Raw genomic sequence first — 16,606 nt, forward strand, 5'->3', positions numbered from 1 at the left:
ATAGCTACAGTCATCTGATTCTCAACAAAGGTGCCAAAACCATACACTGGAAAAAAGCTTCTTTAATGAGTGGCACTGGCAAAACTGGATATCCATGTGTAGAAGACTGAAACTACATCTCCATGTCCACTCTGTACAAAAATCAACTCAAAATGGATCAAAGACCTTAATGTAAGACCTAAAACGTTGAAATGACTACAAGAAAATATAGGGAAAACACTTCAGTGACTTTCTGAATAGGACACCAATAGCTTAGGAAATGACAGCAAGCATTGACTGGCTGGCAGCATGGCTCAAGTGGTAGCACAGCTGCATAGAAAATACGAGTCCCCGTATCCAAGCTCCAGTACTGCACCAAAAAAAAAAAAAAAAAAAAAAAAGGAAAGAAAAAAAAGTTGGCAAGGTTTCACAAGCGAGACTGCATCAAACTAAAAAAGACTTCTGCACAGCAAAGGAAACAATTACTGGAGCAAAGAGACAGGTATGGAATAGAGACAATCTTTGCCAGCTGTTCATCCACCAGGGGATCAATACCCAGGATATACAAAGAACTCAAATATCAAGCACCACAATATCAATCCAATAAATTGTATGGGCAAATGAACCGAGCATACAATTTTCAAATGAAGTAATACAAATAGGCATTACAAATACATGAAAACATGTTTAACATCTTTAGCCATCCAGGAAATGCAAGTCAAAACTACACTGACTTCATTCTGACTTCAATCAGAATGGCTACCATTAAGCAAACAAAAACCAGCAAATGCTGGTAAGGATGTGAGGACAAAGGAAACCTTATACACAGCTTTGTGGAATGCAAATTAGTTCAGTCCCTAAGCAAATAAGTATGGAGGTTCTGCAAAAAAAAATTCAAAACAGGACTTCCATATGATCCAGCTATACCAAATCTGGGTATATACAAAGAGGGACCCAGGTCAGCATGCAATAGAGATGCCTACATTCACACATTTATCACTGTAGTACTGGAGACCCAAACTGAGGATGCATCCCCTGGACACCTGTGGTGGAAAGAAGGAATGAAACAGCTGGTAGAAATTTAAGACTGAAAACCAGAATACAAATATAAAACATGCTTACCTACAAAAGCAAGGCATATAAATCTCAGGCAACTTGTGTCCTCTAAGGTACCTGTGTATCAAGGCAGTAGAAATGGAGTGTTAAATCATGCAAAACTTGGAGCCTGCTGACTCCACCCTGAGCTCTGTCCAGCAGGAATGCCACCAAGTGGTGAATGAGCAACTCAGCTTTGGTGAGCATTAATAGATCCAATTTTTATCTGAATCAAAATGCAAGGTGTGGAAAATATGGAAGAAATAGTTTGGGTTGAAATAACACTATAAATGGCAGGCACAGTGAGTAGAAATAAAGAAAGAAAATAATGTCATTGATTGCCTCAGCTGAAGTAGAATGGTTTCATGGAAAACTTACAAACCAATTATCAGATGTTTGTCAATTAAAGGATGCTAAAGATGTCAAAAACATTATCAGGATAATACTAAAGATAAAGCTATATAATGCTTCTTAAATGCCAAACCCCCCACCCCCCCACACACCCCATGGAGAAAGAACTATAATAAATCCCATCTACTACCTATGGTAAACACAGCCTAAATTATATGGAAGAGCTTGTACTCATTTATATCCTTACCCCAAAAATTTGATTATAGTAATAAAAGAACTTCAATAAAAACATGACTCCATAGTGAGGAACACAAATGTTTTAATCATTCTGGTTAATACTCACTTTGGATTAAATTAAAATTCAGGGAGAAAATGTCCTTTTTAAAACAGAATGCCAGCAAAAACAAGTATATGGAAAGAACTGAATTTTAGAACATTCAGGATATATATATATATATGAATGTTCAATTTTGGTATAAAACAAAAACCAAGATGTGGGCAAGGTGGAATGATGGACAGTAGTATTTTTAGAGGAAGATCATTGGAGACAAGAATATTTATACATTCTCAAAGTATTACTCTCCACATTGCTTAACAGTTTTAAGGAAAACAATAAGTCATTTTCATGAGCTCCCACAGTGGATGTCTCCTTCTCCAAGTGACAGTCCTAGATAGAGAAATGAGTGACAAACTGGTAGGTCTTCAAGTAGGATGCTACAGGAAGCATATGGCATTAGCTGTACATGGGATTTGCTAAAAGTTTAGGCTAAATTTAATGCTGAGAAAATTATGAGACAACTGAAGAATGTGGGCCATGTTGCCAGACACCTGACCTGTCCCCTGCAAACAGGTCAAGGTCACCACAGACTGACAACAAAAAAGAGAAGAGACATTTTTGATTCAAAAAGACTAAAAAAAATTTATCTTTTTATTCTTTTTCAACCGAAATGTCTCCTCTCCTTTGTTGTTGTATCATTTATGGTGACCCTGACAGAAGAAGATAGGTCAGTAGTCTCATTCATTGGTCTATATTCTTCATGTGTCTGATAATTTCCTGTGCTTAAATTCATTCTAAACATCTTTAGCAAAACCACTACAATGCTAATACTGCCTGCTTATAGCATTTGTGATCCTGAAATGGTCCAGTTTGGTCTGTTCTTTTCTTCCTGCTGTTCCTGCCCTTGCTTTTCTAGAGTGGGAACTTCAAGGGCTGGGATTAAGGTCACTCAATAGTGGTTATGGACCTTGGTCTTGGTCTTGGATAGTAATCACAATTAGAGGCTCAGAAACTGTTAATTTCTCCAATAAAACTGGTCTTTTGGAGTGTCAAGAGCCATTCATGGTTGTGAAATCCAATGATCATGAAGGATGTCTCCAGTGTTCTATTTGGCCATTCACTTGGTTTGTTGTTTTGTATTTCTTCAAGTGGAAAAGGCACTTTCTGTGATGCAGACTTATTTAAATGGTCAATATCTCTTCTTGTTCCAGCAACATTTAGTATCTGAGAGAGGGAGAGAGAAATCAAATGAGAGTCTTGGTCAGGTCCTGGGGATGGTTGATCCAGGAAGTACTGCCCATTGATAACAGAGGACAGAGACCACTTGAGCTCCTTTGTGAGAAGGAGCTGAATTGCTGGAACTCAGGCTGGCTAAAGTGGAAGGTGGCATCCACAACAATGTAGAGAAAACCCTCCTGAACTTTCAGTTCAGCTTGTGGTACAGGAATCAGGGTCCCTCCCTTGTACCATACAGAAGCTGGTGGTCTCAGCCACTTTCCTCCTATCCTTTTTATCCTGACCAAATCAAGCGCTTTTCATGCTTCTCAGTGCTCATTGTTCTTAGCACCCAGGATACACATTCAGAAACAGACTGCTGTGGGAGGGAGAAACAACTTTTATGACTCCAAAAAGGGAAGAGAGGGTGGGCAGTTGGCAGAGCCATAGGAAAGAGAGATAGCAGGCTTCAGACCACATCCAAGTCCAGTCCCACCTTTATTAAAGAGGAGACAGTGATGCCTGGGGGCTGACCTTTAACTGACTCTTTTCAAAGAGTTCATGAACACGTGAACTCTTAATAACACATGAACTCTGAAAACACTGGAGCAGACCCTCTTCATAAACATTTAGGAAGAGCAAGAAGGCACCCAATGGAGCAATAGACACAATGGATATTGGGTCACCTTGGCTAGACAGGGACAAAAAATTTAAAGAAAGCTCTGTACTGTTTTTCCACAGCAGATTAGGAAAGACAAGAAAAAGGACTCACTAAAAATGGAAAGAATGAAGGGAGAGTAGTGAGTTCAACCAGAGCACAACTCTTTTCTCTAAATTCCTGAAGGCTATTCCACACCAGGACATACCACAAAGCATTTCTAGGAACAGTCTCAATAGCTAGACTCATCAATCTCCAAAACAAAAGGGACTGCACTGTGTTTTACTATACTCTCCTCTGTTTGTGCTTTTCTTTCTCAATACTACTCTTTCAGAAAAGATTCCTTTAAGTTTTTCATGGCTGTCAAGAATGGCATAGAAGCTGGGCACTGGTGTCTCATGCCCAGCTGCTTACGAGGCAAAGCACAGGAAGATCCTGGTTCTAATCCAGCATGGGCAAATACTTTAAAAAACCCTATTTCAAAAATACTCTACACAAAAAAGGGATGGCAGAGTGGCTCAAATGGTAGAGTGCCTGGATAGTAATTGCGAGGCCACAAATTCAGTATCACCAGAAAAAAAAAGAATGACAAAGAAGTGTAAGTATAAAAATATTTCTTGACATTCAGTTTTGATGTATTATTATATGTTCTTCAGGAAAAGGAGACTGAAAAGTTTTATGTGGGGATTTTCTCTGACCAAAAGTAAAATATAAAAATAGTGCTCTTAATCACATTAGAGGAGTGGGAAGTTAATAATATATAATGCAAACTGACAGATTTATGGTAAAAAATGAAAAAGAAAAAACTGAGTAACATTATGTGTAATTGGAGGAAATATTTTTTTGGACACTGAGTTTCAGTGTAGCTACTATTTCTTAGTTCATCTTGTTACCACTTTGTGCACATGTGCTTCAAGTATGGAGGCTACAGGCCCAATTCATTCATCACCATGTTTTTCTGTGGTATGCAGAGTTTTGTTGAGAGGGAGATACAAATTTCATCAGCAGCTAATGGATGCTCAGCTTTTTCTATGGAGTAAGCCACACAAGTGGGAAAATTCCATACTGACAACTTGAGATCATCAAGAATCAGTGTTCCTAATTTTCTAAATATGTTAGAATCACTTGGGACCTTCTTAAAATCACTGATGCCTGTATGTCATCCCAGACTATTCACATGAGACTCTCATGTGTGAGTTCAAGGCACTCATTACCTCAGGTGCTTGTATTAGGGCATCTTGATCTGGAGATACTGAACGACCACTGATCCCATAACTTTCATTTCATCTCCCCCATCTCTCTCATGACTGGCTCCTGACCTACTGGCTCTATGGATTTTACTCTTCATTCTGATAGTTTGAAGCAAATCACTCTTTTGTCAGTTGAAATGGATTGATGCAAAGCTCATCCAGTATTTTCAATCAATCATACTAGGTCATGATATACATGGGGTTGGACTCCATCTTCCAATAAGTTAGTTAAATAAAAGTTGTGAAGTACTGCAATTGGAATATCATTTTTGACCATTGTCCCTTTACAGTACCATTTAATATCCTCCAGGTAATTTAAGAACCCAAGCAGTAAAGACAATGTGTCCTGGAAAACCCATGAAAATGGGCACAGGGCTCTACACACTGGGCTGAAGATAACACTGATTCCAGGTTATTATGCGCCTCCCACCTAAAGCCCAGCTTGCAATTTAGTTTTTTTAATCAGAGCACCTTATTGTTAATTTTAACCATTTTCATGTGCATGCCCAATTTAAGAATTAGGGATTGATGTGGTCTTGTTCCCTGAAGCAGGCACAAGAGGAGAAACTGTACAAGTAATTTTAAAGAGCACGGACCCAGAAGAAAGAGGCAGTGGAATTGGGAAGCTGGGAAGACAGGTGAAAAGCCAAGAAAGTATGGGGTTATGGGAAACTATATGTACTAAAAACCTCAAATAATGCTCTCCATAACATGAAACATGGGTCGGGCTTACCTGTGACATTTAAAGTATGAGGATGACAGCACTGGGGAGGAGCAGCATTCAGAATGCAAACAGGAGATGTGGATGGAGGATCAGACAGGGTAGCAGTCCTCAGAAATCCAAGGTAAGGATAGATAGAGATTACATCACTTGTTGGACAGAACATACCTTAAAGAGAAAACACAGTAGGAGAATGAGCTCAAACCTACATAGAGAATCATAAGGATTAAGTGCATCCAAGAGCCACAGGGGTGACTACCTCTGTATGTTGATCCAGGGAATCTGCTCTCTATTCTGCGCTTGCTGAGCAATAGTATTCTTTTGATAACCTTCTGCTTCAGGACATTTGGGGCGTCAATGAAGCCATGGTGAATCCCACATGCGTGGTCAACTGAGTCTTCCGGAACATCACCTTCTATCTTGGGAGGTTGTTTCATTCCAAAGAAAGCATTCAAATTCAGCTCTGAAAACAAAACCATACCCATTGTTACCTATGTCCTTACTGGGGTTTACGAGGGACATAAGGAAAAGAAAGGCCGGGACAAGGAAGTCCAGGAGGGACACGAAGTCTGTAGACAACTTTGCTATTTCCATAACGCAGACAGCTTTCACATATCCAGTCAAGTTAAGATCGCAGAAGACAAACGTACTTGCAATTTATTAAAAATCAAGAAAAACAAGACCAGTGAAACGCAGTATCTCCCAAGAATATGAGACAAAACAAGGAAATGACACCGGATATGGGCTGTGCTTTTGGAATGGAAGAGAAGATTAAAATGAAGCAAAATCAAAGTCCACAGAAAACCCTATGACAGAAAAGAGAACTGTGGGAGAATAAACCTAAGGAATTATTATAACATGCAAAAATATTTGATATCTTTTCATTGCACAACAGGTATAAAATACCTACCACAAACATAATACATGGGTTCCAGATACAAGTTTCATTATTCATATCTGGTGAGAACATCATGTACATATGCTTAATTATCTGAGCATGAATTTTTACATTAGAAACAGGAGGAATAAAATATAATATCACAATTACTATTTCAGTCAGTTGAATCAGAAATGAAATAAAAATATGGAAAGGAAGATGCTGTGAAAAGGAGATGATCTGTTACACATGAAGAAAACTCATAGCATAGGTCAGTGACTGAAGATGTACAACAAACCTCCTCCCCAAATGTCACCTGAGCAGGCTTACTGCGCTACAACCAAAGGAAGGCTAGCAACAGATACTGTGACTGAGTCCAGGTGATGAGTATTGGCGGGGAATGCAAAAAGCAAAAGGAGGGGAAAACACAAGCCATATGGCTGACGGGAAGACAAGTAAAAAGCCAACAAAGAGAGAGGTTTGGGGAAATTAGTTGCATGTGCATAGCAGGCCAAGAAATGCTCTTCCTATAGTAATGATAACATGGGGTGCACTTACTTATGACACTTAAAATGTTGGGACACCAGCGCTGGGTGGGAACACAGTTCACAGTACAAACAGGAGATGGAGATGGACGACCAGACCAGGTGGCAGCCCATGGAAATCCAAGGTACGAACACGCAGAGATTACAGGAGCTGTTATACAAGACAAACCTTGAGGAGAAAACATAGTAGGGGATGAGCTCAATCCAACATGAAGGGTCACAAGCAGTAATAAGTGTATCTAAGAGCCAGAGGTGGGTTACCTCTTCGTCCCAGTTCAGGAAATCTGCATCCTATTTGGCACCTGCTGAACAGTTGTTTTGTCTTCAAGATCTTCCGTTTCAGGTCGTTTGTGGCATTAATGAGGCCATGTTGAAACCCCGGTGTGTGGTCAACTGGTCCTTCAGGAGCACTACCCTCCAGCTTCACTTCAAAGCAGGCGTCCGAATTCAGTTCTGAAAATGCAATCACAGACATTGTTCCCTATGCCATCACAGACATTGTTCCCTATGCCCTGATTGGGACAAAAGAGCATCATCAAGGAAAACAGAGTCCAAGGCTGGGAGAGGCTGGCCAGGAGGCAAAGGTACTTCCAATTTATTAACATATTCAAGAGAAACTGGACTAGGAAAACCCAGTATCTCCCAAGAATATATGGCAAGACAAGGAAATGACACTGGGCATGGGCTATACTATTGGAGAGGAAGAGATTTTAACACCAAGCAAAATTAAAGATCAAGGAAAACCCCAGGATACAAACTAACTTGGGGACATTAATCCTGAGAAACTTACAAAACTTGCTTAAGTATCTGATATACTTCCTGTATGCATTCTGTTTAGAAAACACACCTGCCACAAACACATAATGTATATGCTCCAGATATAGATCCATTCATTATTCACATTTCTGAGGATAGAATTGTACAAGCACTTAATTATCTGATTTCACCACTTCTTCCACTGGAAAATACAGGGATCTTATACGAGATTATAATTCTATTTCACAGAGATAAAATTAGATATTGTTGAGAAATATGAGAAGAAAGTGGATAAAAAGAGCTTGTGAAAAGCAGATGGCCCTATAAGACATCAGGAAATGATAGTGTGGAGCAACAGACCAAGGATTAACACTCTCCCTGCTCCCCTAACATCCTCTGAGCTGGCTTACTGCTCTGGCATCTGTGGAATGTGAGCAGGAGACAGAGTAAATGAGTCCCATTGCTGAGTATTGTCTGGGCTTGGGGGAAGCCAGTGGCAAGGAAACGGCATGCCAGATGGATGGCAAGATGGTTAAATGCTCCAAGTTATTCACATGGGTCAGGTACTGCATGTCCCCAAAGACTCAGTAGTACTTTCCATAGGAACACTCCAAGTGGGTGACTGGGGCCCCTAATCCCACATGACCTTCCACCTCCTGACATCACCATCAGGAAGCATCCCCAGCTCAAGGTGTCATCATTTGGAATGATACTGAGGGTGAGCAAGACCCAGATAAAGTGGGCGTGAAGGACTGAAACCTCAGTCTTAAGAACATCTGGAGCAAGCCAGGGGTGGCGGACCAAGCCTGTAATCCACGCTACGTGGGAGGAAGAGATGGAGTGGACAGAAGGAAGAGATGGAGAGGACAGAGTTTGGTAGTGAGGCATCTTTTAAGACACTAGGTAAGCAGGGCTTTGTGGCATGCACCTGCCATTGCAGGCTTTTGGAGTGGTAGAGGCCCTAACATATGGGAGGCCTGGAGTTCAAATGCCAGCAATAACAAAAAGAGAGAGATGGAAACTCTTTGTTAAAGAAATTGTCAACAGAGACCGATTCAAGATGGTGACTAGAGTGCAGAAGAAGACAACATGAGCTCTGTAAATCAAAAATCTTGCTGAGACACTGGAGCCGCACTTGGCAGAAATAAAGCATCAAGAAGAATCAGAAGTTTGACACCCTGAACCTCAATCCCATACAAAGCTTCTCTTCACCATATTACACTGAGAATACAGGAGAGCTGCTGTGCTGCCAGACACCAGCTCCAAACCTGCTTGGGAGACATCAGCAGACCAAAGGTAAGCACCAGGCATCATGCGGTATTCCCATAGCCACCCCTAGGATACAACCAGTATAGCCTCCTGGACAGACTGACTCCCTGCCCCGCAAAAGAAATAAAACTGAGTAACAAACAAGGAACATGCAGCAGAGGGGCAGGGTACTGTAAGTGCACTAGAGATAGGGGGAGAGGCGAGGAGCTGATCTCCACTCAAACTTTCAGTAAACAAAGGCAGGAAAGGCACAAGGGCGACAGCAGGCAGGTGATAAGCTGCTATCGGAGACAGGGCAGCTATCAGTTCACAAAGCTCATCTCCTGAGCCTGTGAGCAACATCCAAATTCAAATGACACTGCCAAATTGAAAAACAATCAGCAAACCATCATAACATGCTGACAGCAGGGAGCCGGCTGACGGATCTCTGACCTTGCCCCAGAGAAAGGGAGCAAGGCAAAGGAACAAGCCCCCAGTAAACCAACATGGTGAAAACTCAACCTCAAAGCAGATGGCTGGTGGGCTACAGAGCTGTTCTCTGAAACCAAAGGACAATATACAAACTCAAACTGCCACACCTCACTGAGGGAGGAGCTGACTAATGAGCTGCTGCTGAAAGACAGAAAAAAAAAAAACAAACAAACTGGTGAGACTCCCCAACCACTTGGCGAGACTAAGATAGAGCCTGTCTTAAATATCAACACCAGGACTGGATGCTGAAGGAGTAATACCAGAACTACTAAGACAGAAATAGCATACATATACTAATTTAAAGCCAAACACATCCACAAAACAAAATTAAACTAAGGGAAAGAAAACAGGTGACTGAAACCATCAATAGTCTATCAAGAACATAGTTACACAGTACCATGTGGAGCGATGGGAAGACAAAACAGGGCTGGATACCATTCTCACTTTAAAAATAATTTAATACAGAGGGAAATGAAGAAAATTGATACCCAATTCCAGACTCCAACAAAACAAAGATAAGCTACACCAAGGAACCCAACAGATCCCACAAGAACACCTGAAGGAAGAAATCCTGCAAGTAATCACTGAGAATTTAATGGATATGTTACTGCACATGGTCACGCACAATGTACAAGAGGTAGTCAAGAAATTCCAAAACACCAAAAATAAAGAATATGAGAAGACACAGAAACAAATAAATGAACTCATAGGAGCCCTAAATAAACACCAAACTGAAGCAGAGAACACTACAAACAGAGAGATAAGTGAATTAAAGAAGAAAATTGACAATATTACAGAGGAGTGACTAGTAATATGGAAAACCTCAGAAAAAAGGATGAAACAGAAATACAAAATGATATGGAAGGTCAGTTCAGCAGACTAGAACAAGCAGAATATAGAATCTCAGAACTTGAAGATGAAATGAAAATTAAAGGAAAAACTGAAGAGCTATCAGTCAAACCACTCAAGACCTGTGTAAGGAATATGCAAGAACTCACCAACTCCAAACCTGAGAATCATGGGCACTGAAGAAGAAGAGGTGCAAGCAAAAGGAATTTGTAATATATTCAACAAAATAAAAACAGAAAATTTCCCAAAGCTAGAGAATGCTATGCCCATTCAGGTACAGGAAGCCTCAGGGCACCAAACAGACTTGACCAAACTAGAACTACCCCACAACATATTACCATTAAAACAAAAAGCACAGAGAATAAAGAACATTAAAGGCTATAAGAGAGAAAAAACAAATAATGTACAAAGGTAAACTCATCAAAATCACACCAGATTTCTCAATGGAAACCTTAAAACAAGGACATGGAGTGAGGTATTCCGGGCACTGAATGAAAATAACCTCAACCCTAGGATACACTACCCAGCAAAACTATCATTCAAAATAGATGATGCAATAAAAGTCTTCCATGATAAGCAGAAATTCAAACAATATATGACCACCAAGCCACCACTACAAAAGATTCTTCAAGGAATTCTGCACACATAAGATGAAACCAATCAAAACCATGAGAGGACAAAAAGTACCATACCACAGGAGAAGAAAAGACAAGGAATCAGAGAGTAACACTGATGCAGCTGCACACAAACCCTTAAACAACAAAAACAACTAAATGACAGGAATCACCACATACCTATCAATACTAACACTGAATGTTAACGGACTTAACTCCCTCATCAAAAGATATCATTTGGCAAATTCAATTAAAAAGGAAGATCCAACACTCTTGTTATTTACAGGAGACCCATCTCAACGAAAGAAACACTGGCTTAGGGTGAAAAGCTGGAAGAAAAAGATTTACCAAGCCAATGGCCCCTGAAAACAGGCAGGCGAAGCAATACTTATATCAGACAAAGTAGACTTCCATACTAACAAAAGGTGAAATACACCAAAAGGAAATAACAATTAACCTATATGCACACAATGTCAGTGCACACAATGTCATCAAACATACCCTGAAGGACATAATAGCATATATAGACTCCAACACAGTGGTTATGGTAGTGGGAGACTTTAATACTCCCAACCACCAATAAATAGGTCATCAAAAAAAATCCATAAAGAAATTCTAGAACTAAATCACAACACAAATCAAATGGACCTAGTTGATGTCTACAGAATATTTCATCCAGCTTCTGCACAATGTGCATTCTTCTCAACAGCCCATAGAACCTTCTCCAAAATTGATCATATATTAGGGCACAAAGAAAGCCTCAGCAAATGTAAGAAAACAGAAATAATCCCAGGCATTCTATCTGATCACATTGCATTAAAACTAGAAATCAACAACAAAAACAACAGCAGAAAATATGCAAACAACTGGAAGCTGAACAACACATTGCTCAATTATCAGTGAGTCATTGATGAAATAAAAGAGGAAATTAAAAAGCTTCTGGAAGTTAATGAAAATGAAAACACAACTTACCAGAACACATAGGACATATAAAAAGCAGTCTTAAGAGGAAAGTTTATAGCCATGAGTGCATATATTTAAAGGACAGAAAGATCTCAAATCAATGACCTAATGCTAAATCTCAAACTCATAGGAAAACAAGAACAAGCAAAACTGAAAACAAGCAGAAGGAGAGAAATAATAAAAATAAGGGCCAAAATTAATGAAATAGAAACAAACAAAAAAACATACAAAGAATCAATTAAACAAAAAACTGGTTCTTTGAAAAAATAAACAAGATTGACAGATCCCTGGCAAATCAGACTAAAATGAGGAGACAGAAAACCCAAATAGGGTGCAAAAAGGGTGGTAACAACAAACACCACAGAAATCCAAGAAATCATCAGAGACTACTTTAGGAACTTGTATTTCAATAAATTTGAAAATCTTGAAGAAATAGACAGATTACTAGGTATTTATGACCATCCACAATTGAACCAAGAGGATATTAAATCCCTGAATACATCTATAACACAAAATGAAATTGACGCAGCAATGAAGAGACTCCCAAAAAGAAAAGTGTAGGCCCTGATAGGTTTCTCTGCTGAATTCTATCAGACTTTGAAAGAAGAACTAATACCAATGCTCCTTAAGTTCTTCCATGAAATAGAAAGGGAAGGAACACTAACTCATTTTATGAAGCCACTATTACACTTATCCCAAAAGCAGAAAAAGACACCTCCAAAAAGGAGAACTATAGGACAGTCTCCTTAATGAACATAGATGCAAACATCCTCAATAAAACAATGGCAAACCAAATCCAACAACATCAGAACAATCATTCACCACGACCAAGTCGGCTTCATCCCAGGAATCCAGGGGTGGTTCAACATATGCAAATCTATAAATGTAATGCAGCACATTAATGGAAGCAAAGACAACAACCACTTGATCATCTCAATAGATGCAGAAAAAGCCTTTGATAAGATCCAACACCATTTCATGATAACAGCTCTAAGGAAACTAGGAATAGAAGGAATGTACCTCAACATTGTAAAGGCTATATATGACAAACCTATAGCCAACATCATACTTAATGGAGAAAAACTGAAACCATTTCCCCTAAAATCAGGAGCGAAACAAGGATGCTCTCTATCCCCACTATTATTCTACACAGTCCTGAATTCCTAGGTAGAACAACTAGGCAAGAAGAAGCAATAAAAGGAATCCAAATAGGTAAAGAAACTGTCAAAAAATCAGTATATGCAGATGACATGATCCTATATCTTAAAGACCCAAAAATCTCTACCCCAAAACTCCTAGACACCACAAACAGCTACAGCAAAGTGGCAGGATACAAAATCAACTTAACAAAAATCATTCGCTTTTCTATATACCACAATGAACAAATTAAAAAACAATATATGGAAATGATTCCATTGACAATAGCCTAAAAAAATAAAAATCAAATGCCAAGGAGTAAACTTAACAAAAGATGTGAATGACCTTTATAAGAGAGAACTACAAATCCTCAAAGATAGAGATAGAAGATGACTACAGAAGGTGGAAAGACCTCCTATGCTCATGGATTGGTAGAATCAACATAGTAAAAATGGCTATACTACCAAAAGCAATCTACATGTTTAATGCAATTCCCATCAAAATCCCAATGGCATTCATCACAGAGATTGAAAAATCAACCCTAAAGTTCACTTGGAAACACAAGAGACCATGAATAGCCGAGGCAATACTCAGTGAAAAGAGCAATGCTGGAGGTATCATAATACCCAACTTAAAACTATATTACAAAGCAATAGCAATAAAAACAGCATGGTATTGGCACAAAAACAGACATGAAGAACAGTCAAACAGAATAGAGGATCTGGATATGAATCCACACAGCTATGCCCATCTTATTTTTGACAAAGAAGCCAAAAACATACGATGGAGAAAAGACAGCCTCTTCAACAAATGTTGCTGGGAAAAGTGGTTATTCATCTGCTAAAAACTGAAACTCGATCCATGTTTAACACCCTATACTAGTATTAACTCAAAATGGGTCAAGGATCTTATTATCAGACCTGAAACTCTAAAGTTACTACAGGAAGGAACAGGGAGTACGCTGGAAGTAATAGGTATAGGCAAGTACTTCCTCAATAGACCCTCAGCATCTCAACCACTAAGAGAAAGGGTGGACAAATGGGACAACATAAAACTAAAAAGCATCTGCACAACAAAAGAAATGGTCTCTAAACTGAAGAGACCACCCACAGAGTGGGAGAAAATATTTGGCAGCTGTACATCAGACAAAGGACTGATAACCAGAATATACAGTGAACTTAAAAAACTCAACACTCCCCAAATTGATGAACCAATAAAGAAATGGGCCGCTGAACTAAACAGAACATTCTCAAAAGAAGAAATTCCAATGGCAAAAAACACATGAAAAAATGCTCACCATCTCTGGTCATAAAGGAAATGCAAATCAAAACCACACAAAGATTCCACCTCACCCGTTAGAATAGCCATCATCAAAAACACCACCACCAACAGGTATTGGCAAGGATGTGGGGAAAAAGGAACTCTTGTACACTGCTGGTAGGAATGTAAGCTAGTGCACCCACTCTGGAAAAAAGTATGGAGGTGTCTTAAAAATCTAAACAGAGATCCGCCATGTGATCCAGCAATCCTACTCCTGGGGATATATGCAAAGGAATGTGACTCAGGTTACTTCAGAGGTACTTGCACACCCATGTTTATTGCAGTGCTATTCACAATAGCCAAGTTATGGAAACTGCCAAGGTACCCCACTACTGATGAATAGATTAAGAAAATGTGGCACTTATACACAATGGAGTTTTACTCAGTCATGAAGAATGAAATTTTATTATTCTCAAATAAATGGATAGAACTGGGGAACATCTTCTTGAATGAGGTTAGCCTGGCTCAGAAAACCAAAAATCCTATGTTCTCCATCATACCCGGACTTTAGATGTATGGAAAATGCAGTAGTGTTGCTGGACTTGGGTCACAAGCTAAGGAGAGAGTACAACAGGATGTGTGAGGACAGGTAGGAAACCCAAAATTTGAAAGTGTTTCATGTCTCCACTTCAGAGGAGCTAATACAGTAACCTTAATGTGACAGAGGCCAATATGGAAAGGTGATTGGGAACTAGTTAAAAGGTCAGGTAGAGATGAATAAATTAGGGTTGTAATACACTTGTGAATGGAAGCAATGCTAGGAATCTCTCTGTACAGCTATCCTTATCTCAACTAGCAAAAATGCTGTGTCTTTCTTACTATTATTATGCTTTCTAATTATTGCTTATGTCTTCTCTTCAGCAAAATTGGAGAAAAGGGCAAAACAGGTTCTGCTTGGAAGTGAGAGAGGTGGGGGGAGAGGGAAGGGATGCGGGCCATGGGAGAGAAATGGCTGAAATAATGTATGCACACATGAATAAATGAATAAATTTTTAAAAATCTCAATTTAAAAGGAGGAAAGAAAGAAAAAAAAAACAAAAAAAGACCAACTGAAAAAGAGAAACATGTTCTCTCAGCCCCCAGATTCCACCATGTTCCCCTTTGTATTTTCCTTAACTAACTTTTAATGAACTCCGCTTACACCTCCCCAAAACAAATTGTCAAAAAGAGTATGCAAACACAGGAAAGGCCACGGGCACAAGATCCAAGTCCAGGCCTGACTTTTACTAAAGTGGAGACACTCATCCCTAGGCACTGAGCTTTTAATGAACTCATGTGACCTCTTGACAAACCTGGAGCAGACCCTTTCCATAAATGTGGATGAAGAGCAAGGTGGGTACCTTGCTACACAGGAAAGGTTTGAGAGTGCTTTTCCAAACAGATCAGGAAAAGCAGAAGAAAGCAGAGTGAACAGAGAGCAGTGAGTCTAACCAGAGCACAACTCTTTTTCCTACTTTCTGGAAGAAATACCACTCCAGGTCACCTGTAAAGCATTTCTAGGATAAGCTCGAATATGTAGACCCACAGACATTTAAATCAAAAGGCACTGCAGTATGCTGCTGCCTTTTTCCGTTTTCAAAGCGCTCCTTCAAAAAAAGATCCCTCTCTAGTAGTTCATACCATTCTAGAATGGCATAGAAGTGTAAACATACAACTTCCTATGTTTCACCTTTGAGGTGTATCATTTTTCCTTCAAGGGAGGATTTTTATTTCAGGAGTTTTGAGGATTTTTGTTTCAGGAAAATCATGGATGAAAAGTAAAACTTTTATACCATGGTACCTATCCCCTCACAGGCCAGACAAGTAAAGATGGCAAAGGCAGGCTATAAGTTTTATTTGAAGATGAAAAGGAAAATACTAAATTCCACCATGTGCACTTGGAGGAGGTTCTCCATGTACTTTCAGTTCCAAAACAGCTATTATTCTTTTCCGCTCTTGTACTCAAACATTTTGAGCACATGTGCTACTACATGGGTCTCTCCCATCCATCTCCACATTCTACTGTGGCACTAAAATAGTTTTGTTCAGAGGGAAGTACAAATTCAACGGTTAACACATTCTATGCTTTCTCTATGGCCTGTGCCACACAGCTGGGACAATACCGTCTTGTCAACCTGTCAACAGCTTAAGTCCACGCTCCACAGTTCATGCCACATATTACAGTCACCTGGGAGCTTTTTCAACACACTGATGCCCTAACCACATCCCAGACTATTTCGTGAGCCCCTCCGTTCCTTATTCCTGGCAGCAGGATCTGCA

At 39.6% G+C, this 16,606-nt stretch overlaps 1 protein-coding gene across 14 annotated transcripts in view; it reads right to left on the minus strand.

Annotated features, from left to right (window-relative positions):
- Positions 1-1,761: 1,761 nt before the first annotated feature.
- Positions 1,762-16,606, minus strand: part of LOC109699702 (uncharacterized) — a 94,900-nt gene continuing 80,055 nt past the window's right edge. For 9 of the 14 annotated variants that reach the window (XM_074070404.1, XM_074070413.1, XM_074070412.1 and 6 more), the window contains exons 41-45: positions 7,230-7,421; positions 6,982-7,137; positions 5,806-6,009; positions 5,559-5,714; positions 1,762-2,926 (exon numbers count right to left, since the gene is read on the minus strand). In XM_074070404.1, coding sequence (XP_073926505.1) covers positions 2,892-2,926; positions 5,559-5,714; positions 5,806-6,009; positions 6,982-7,137; positions 7,230-7,421 — 743 coding nt within the window. In that variant the 3' untranslated portion in view covers positions 1,762-2,891. The remainder of the gene's footprint in view (positions 2,927-5,558; positions 5,715-5,805; positions 6,010-6,981; positions 7,138-7,229; positions 7,422-16,606) is intronic. The other 5 variants (XM_074070401.1, XM_074070403.1, XM_074070400.1 and 2 more) reach the window with 2 other exon arrangements.

Source organism: Castor canadensis, chromosome 4, assembly GCF_047511655.1.
Source record: "Castor canadensis chromosome 4, mCasCan1.hap1v2, whole genome shotgun sequence".
Classification (NCBI taxonomy): domain Eukaryota; kingdom Metazoa; phylum Chordata; class Mammalia; order Rodentia; family Castoridae; genus Castor; species Castor canadensis.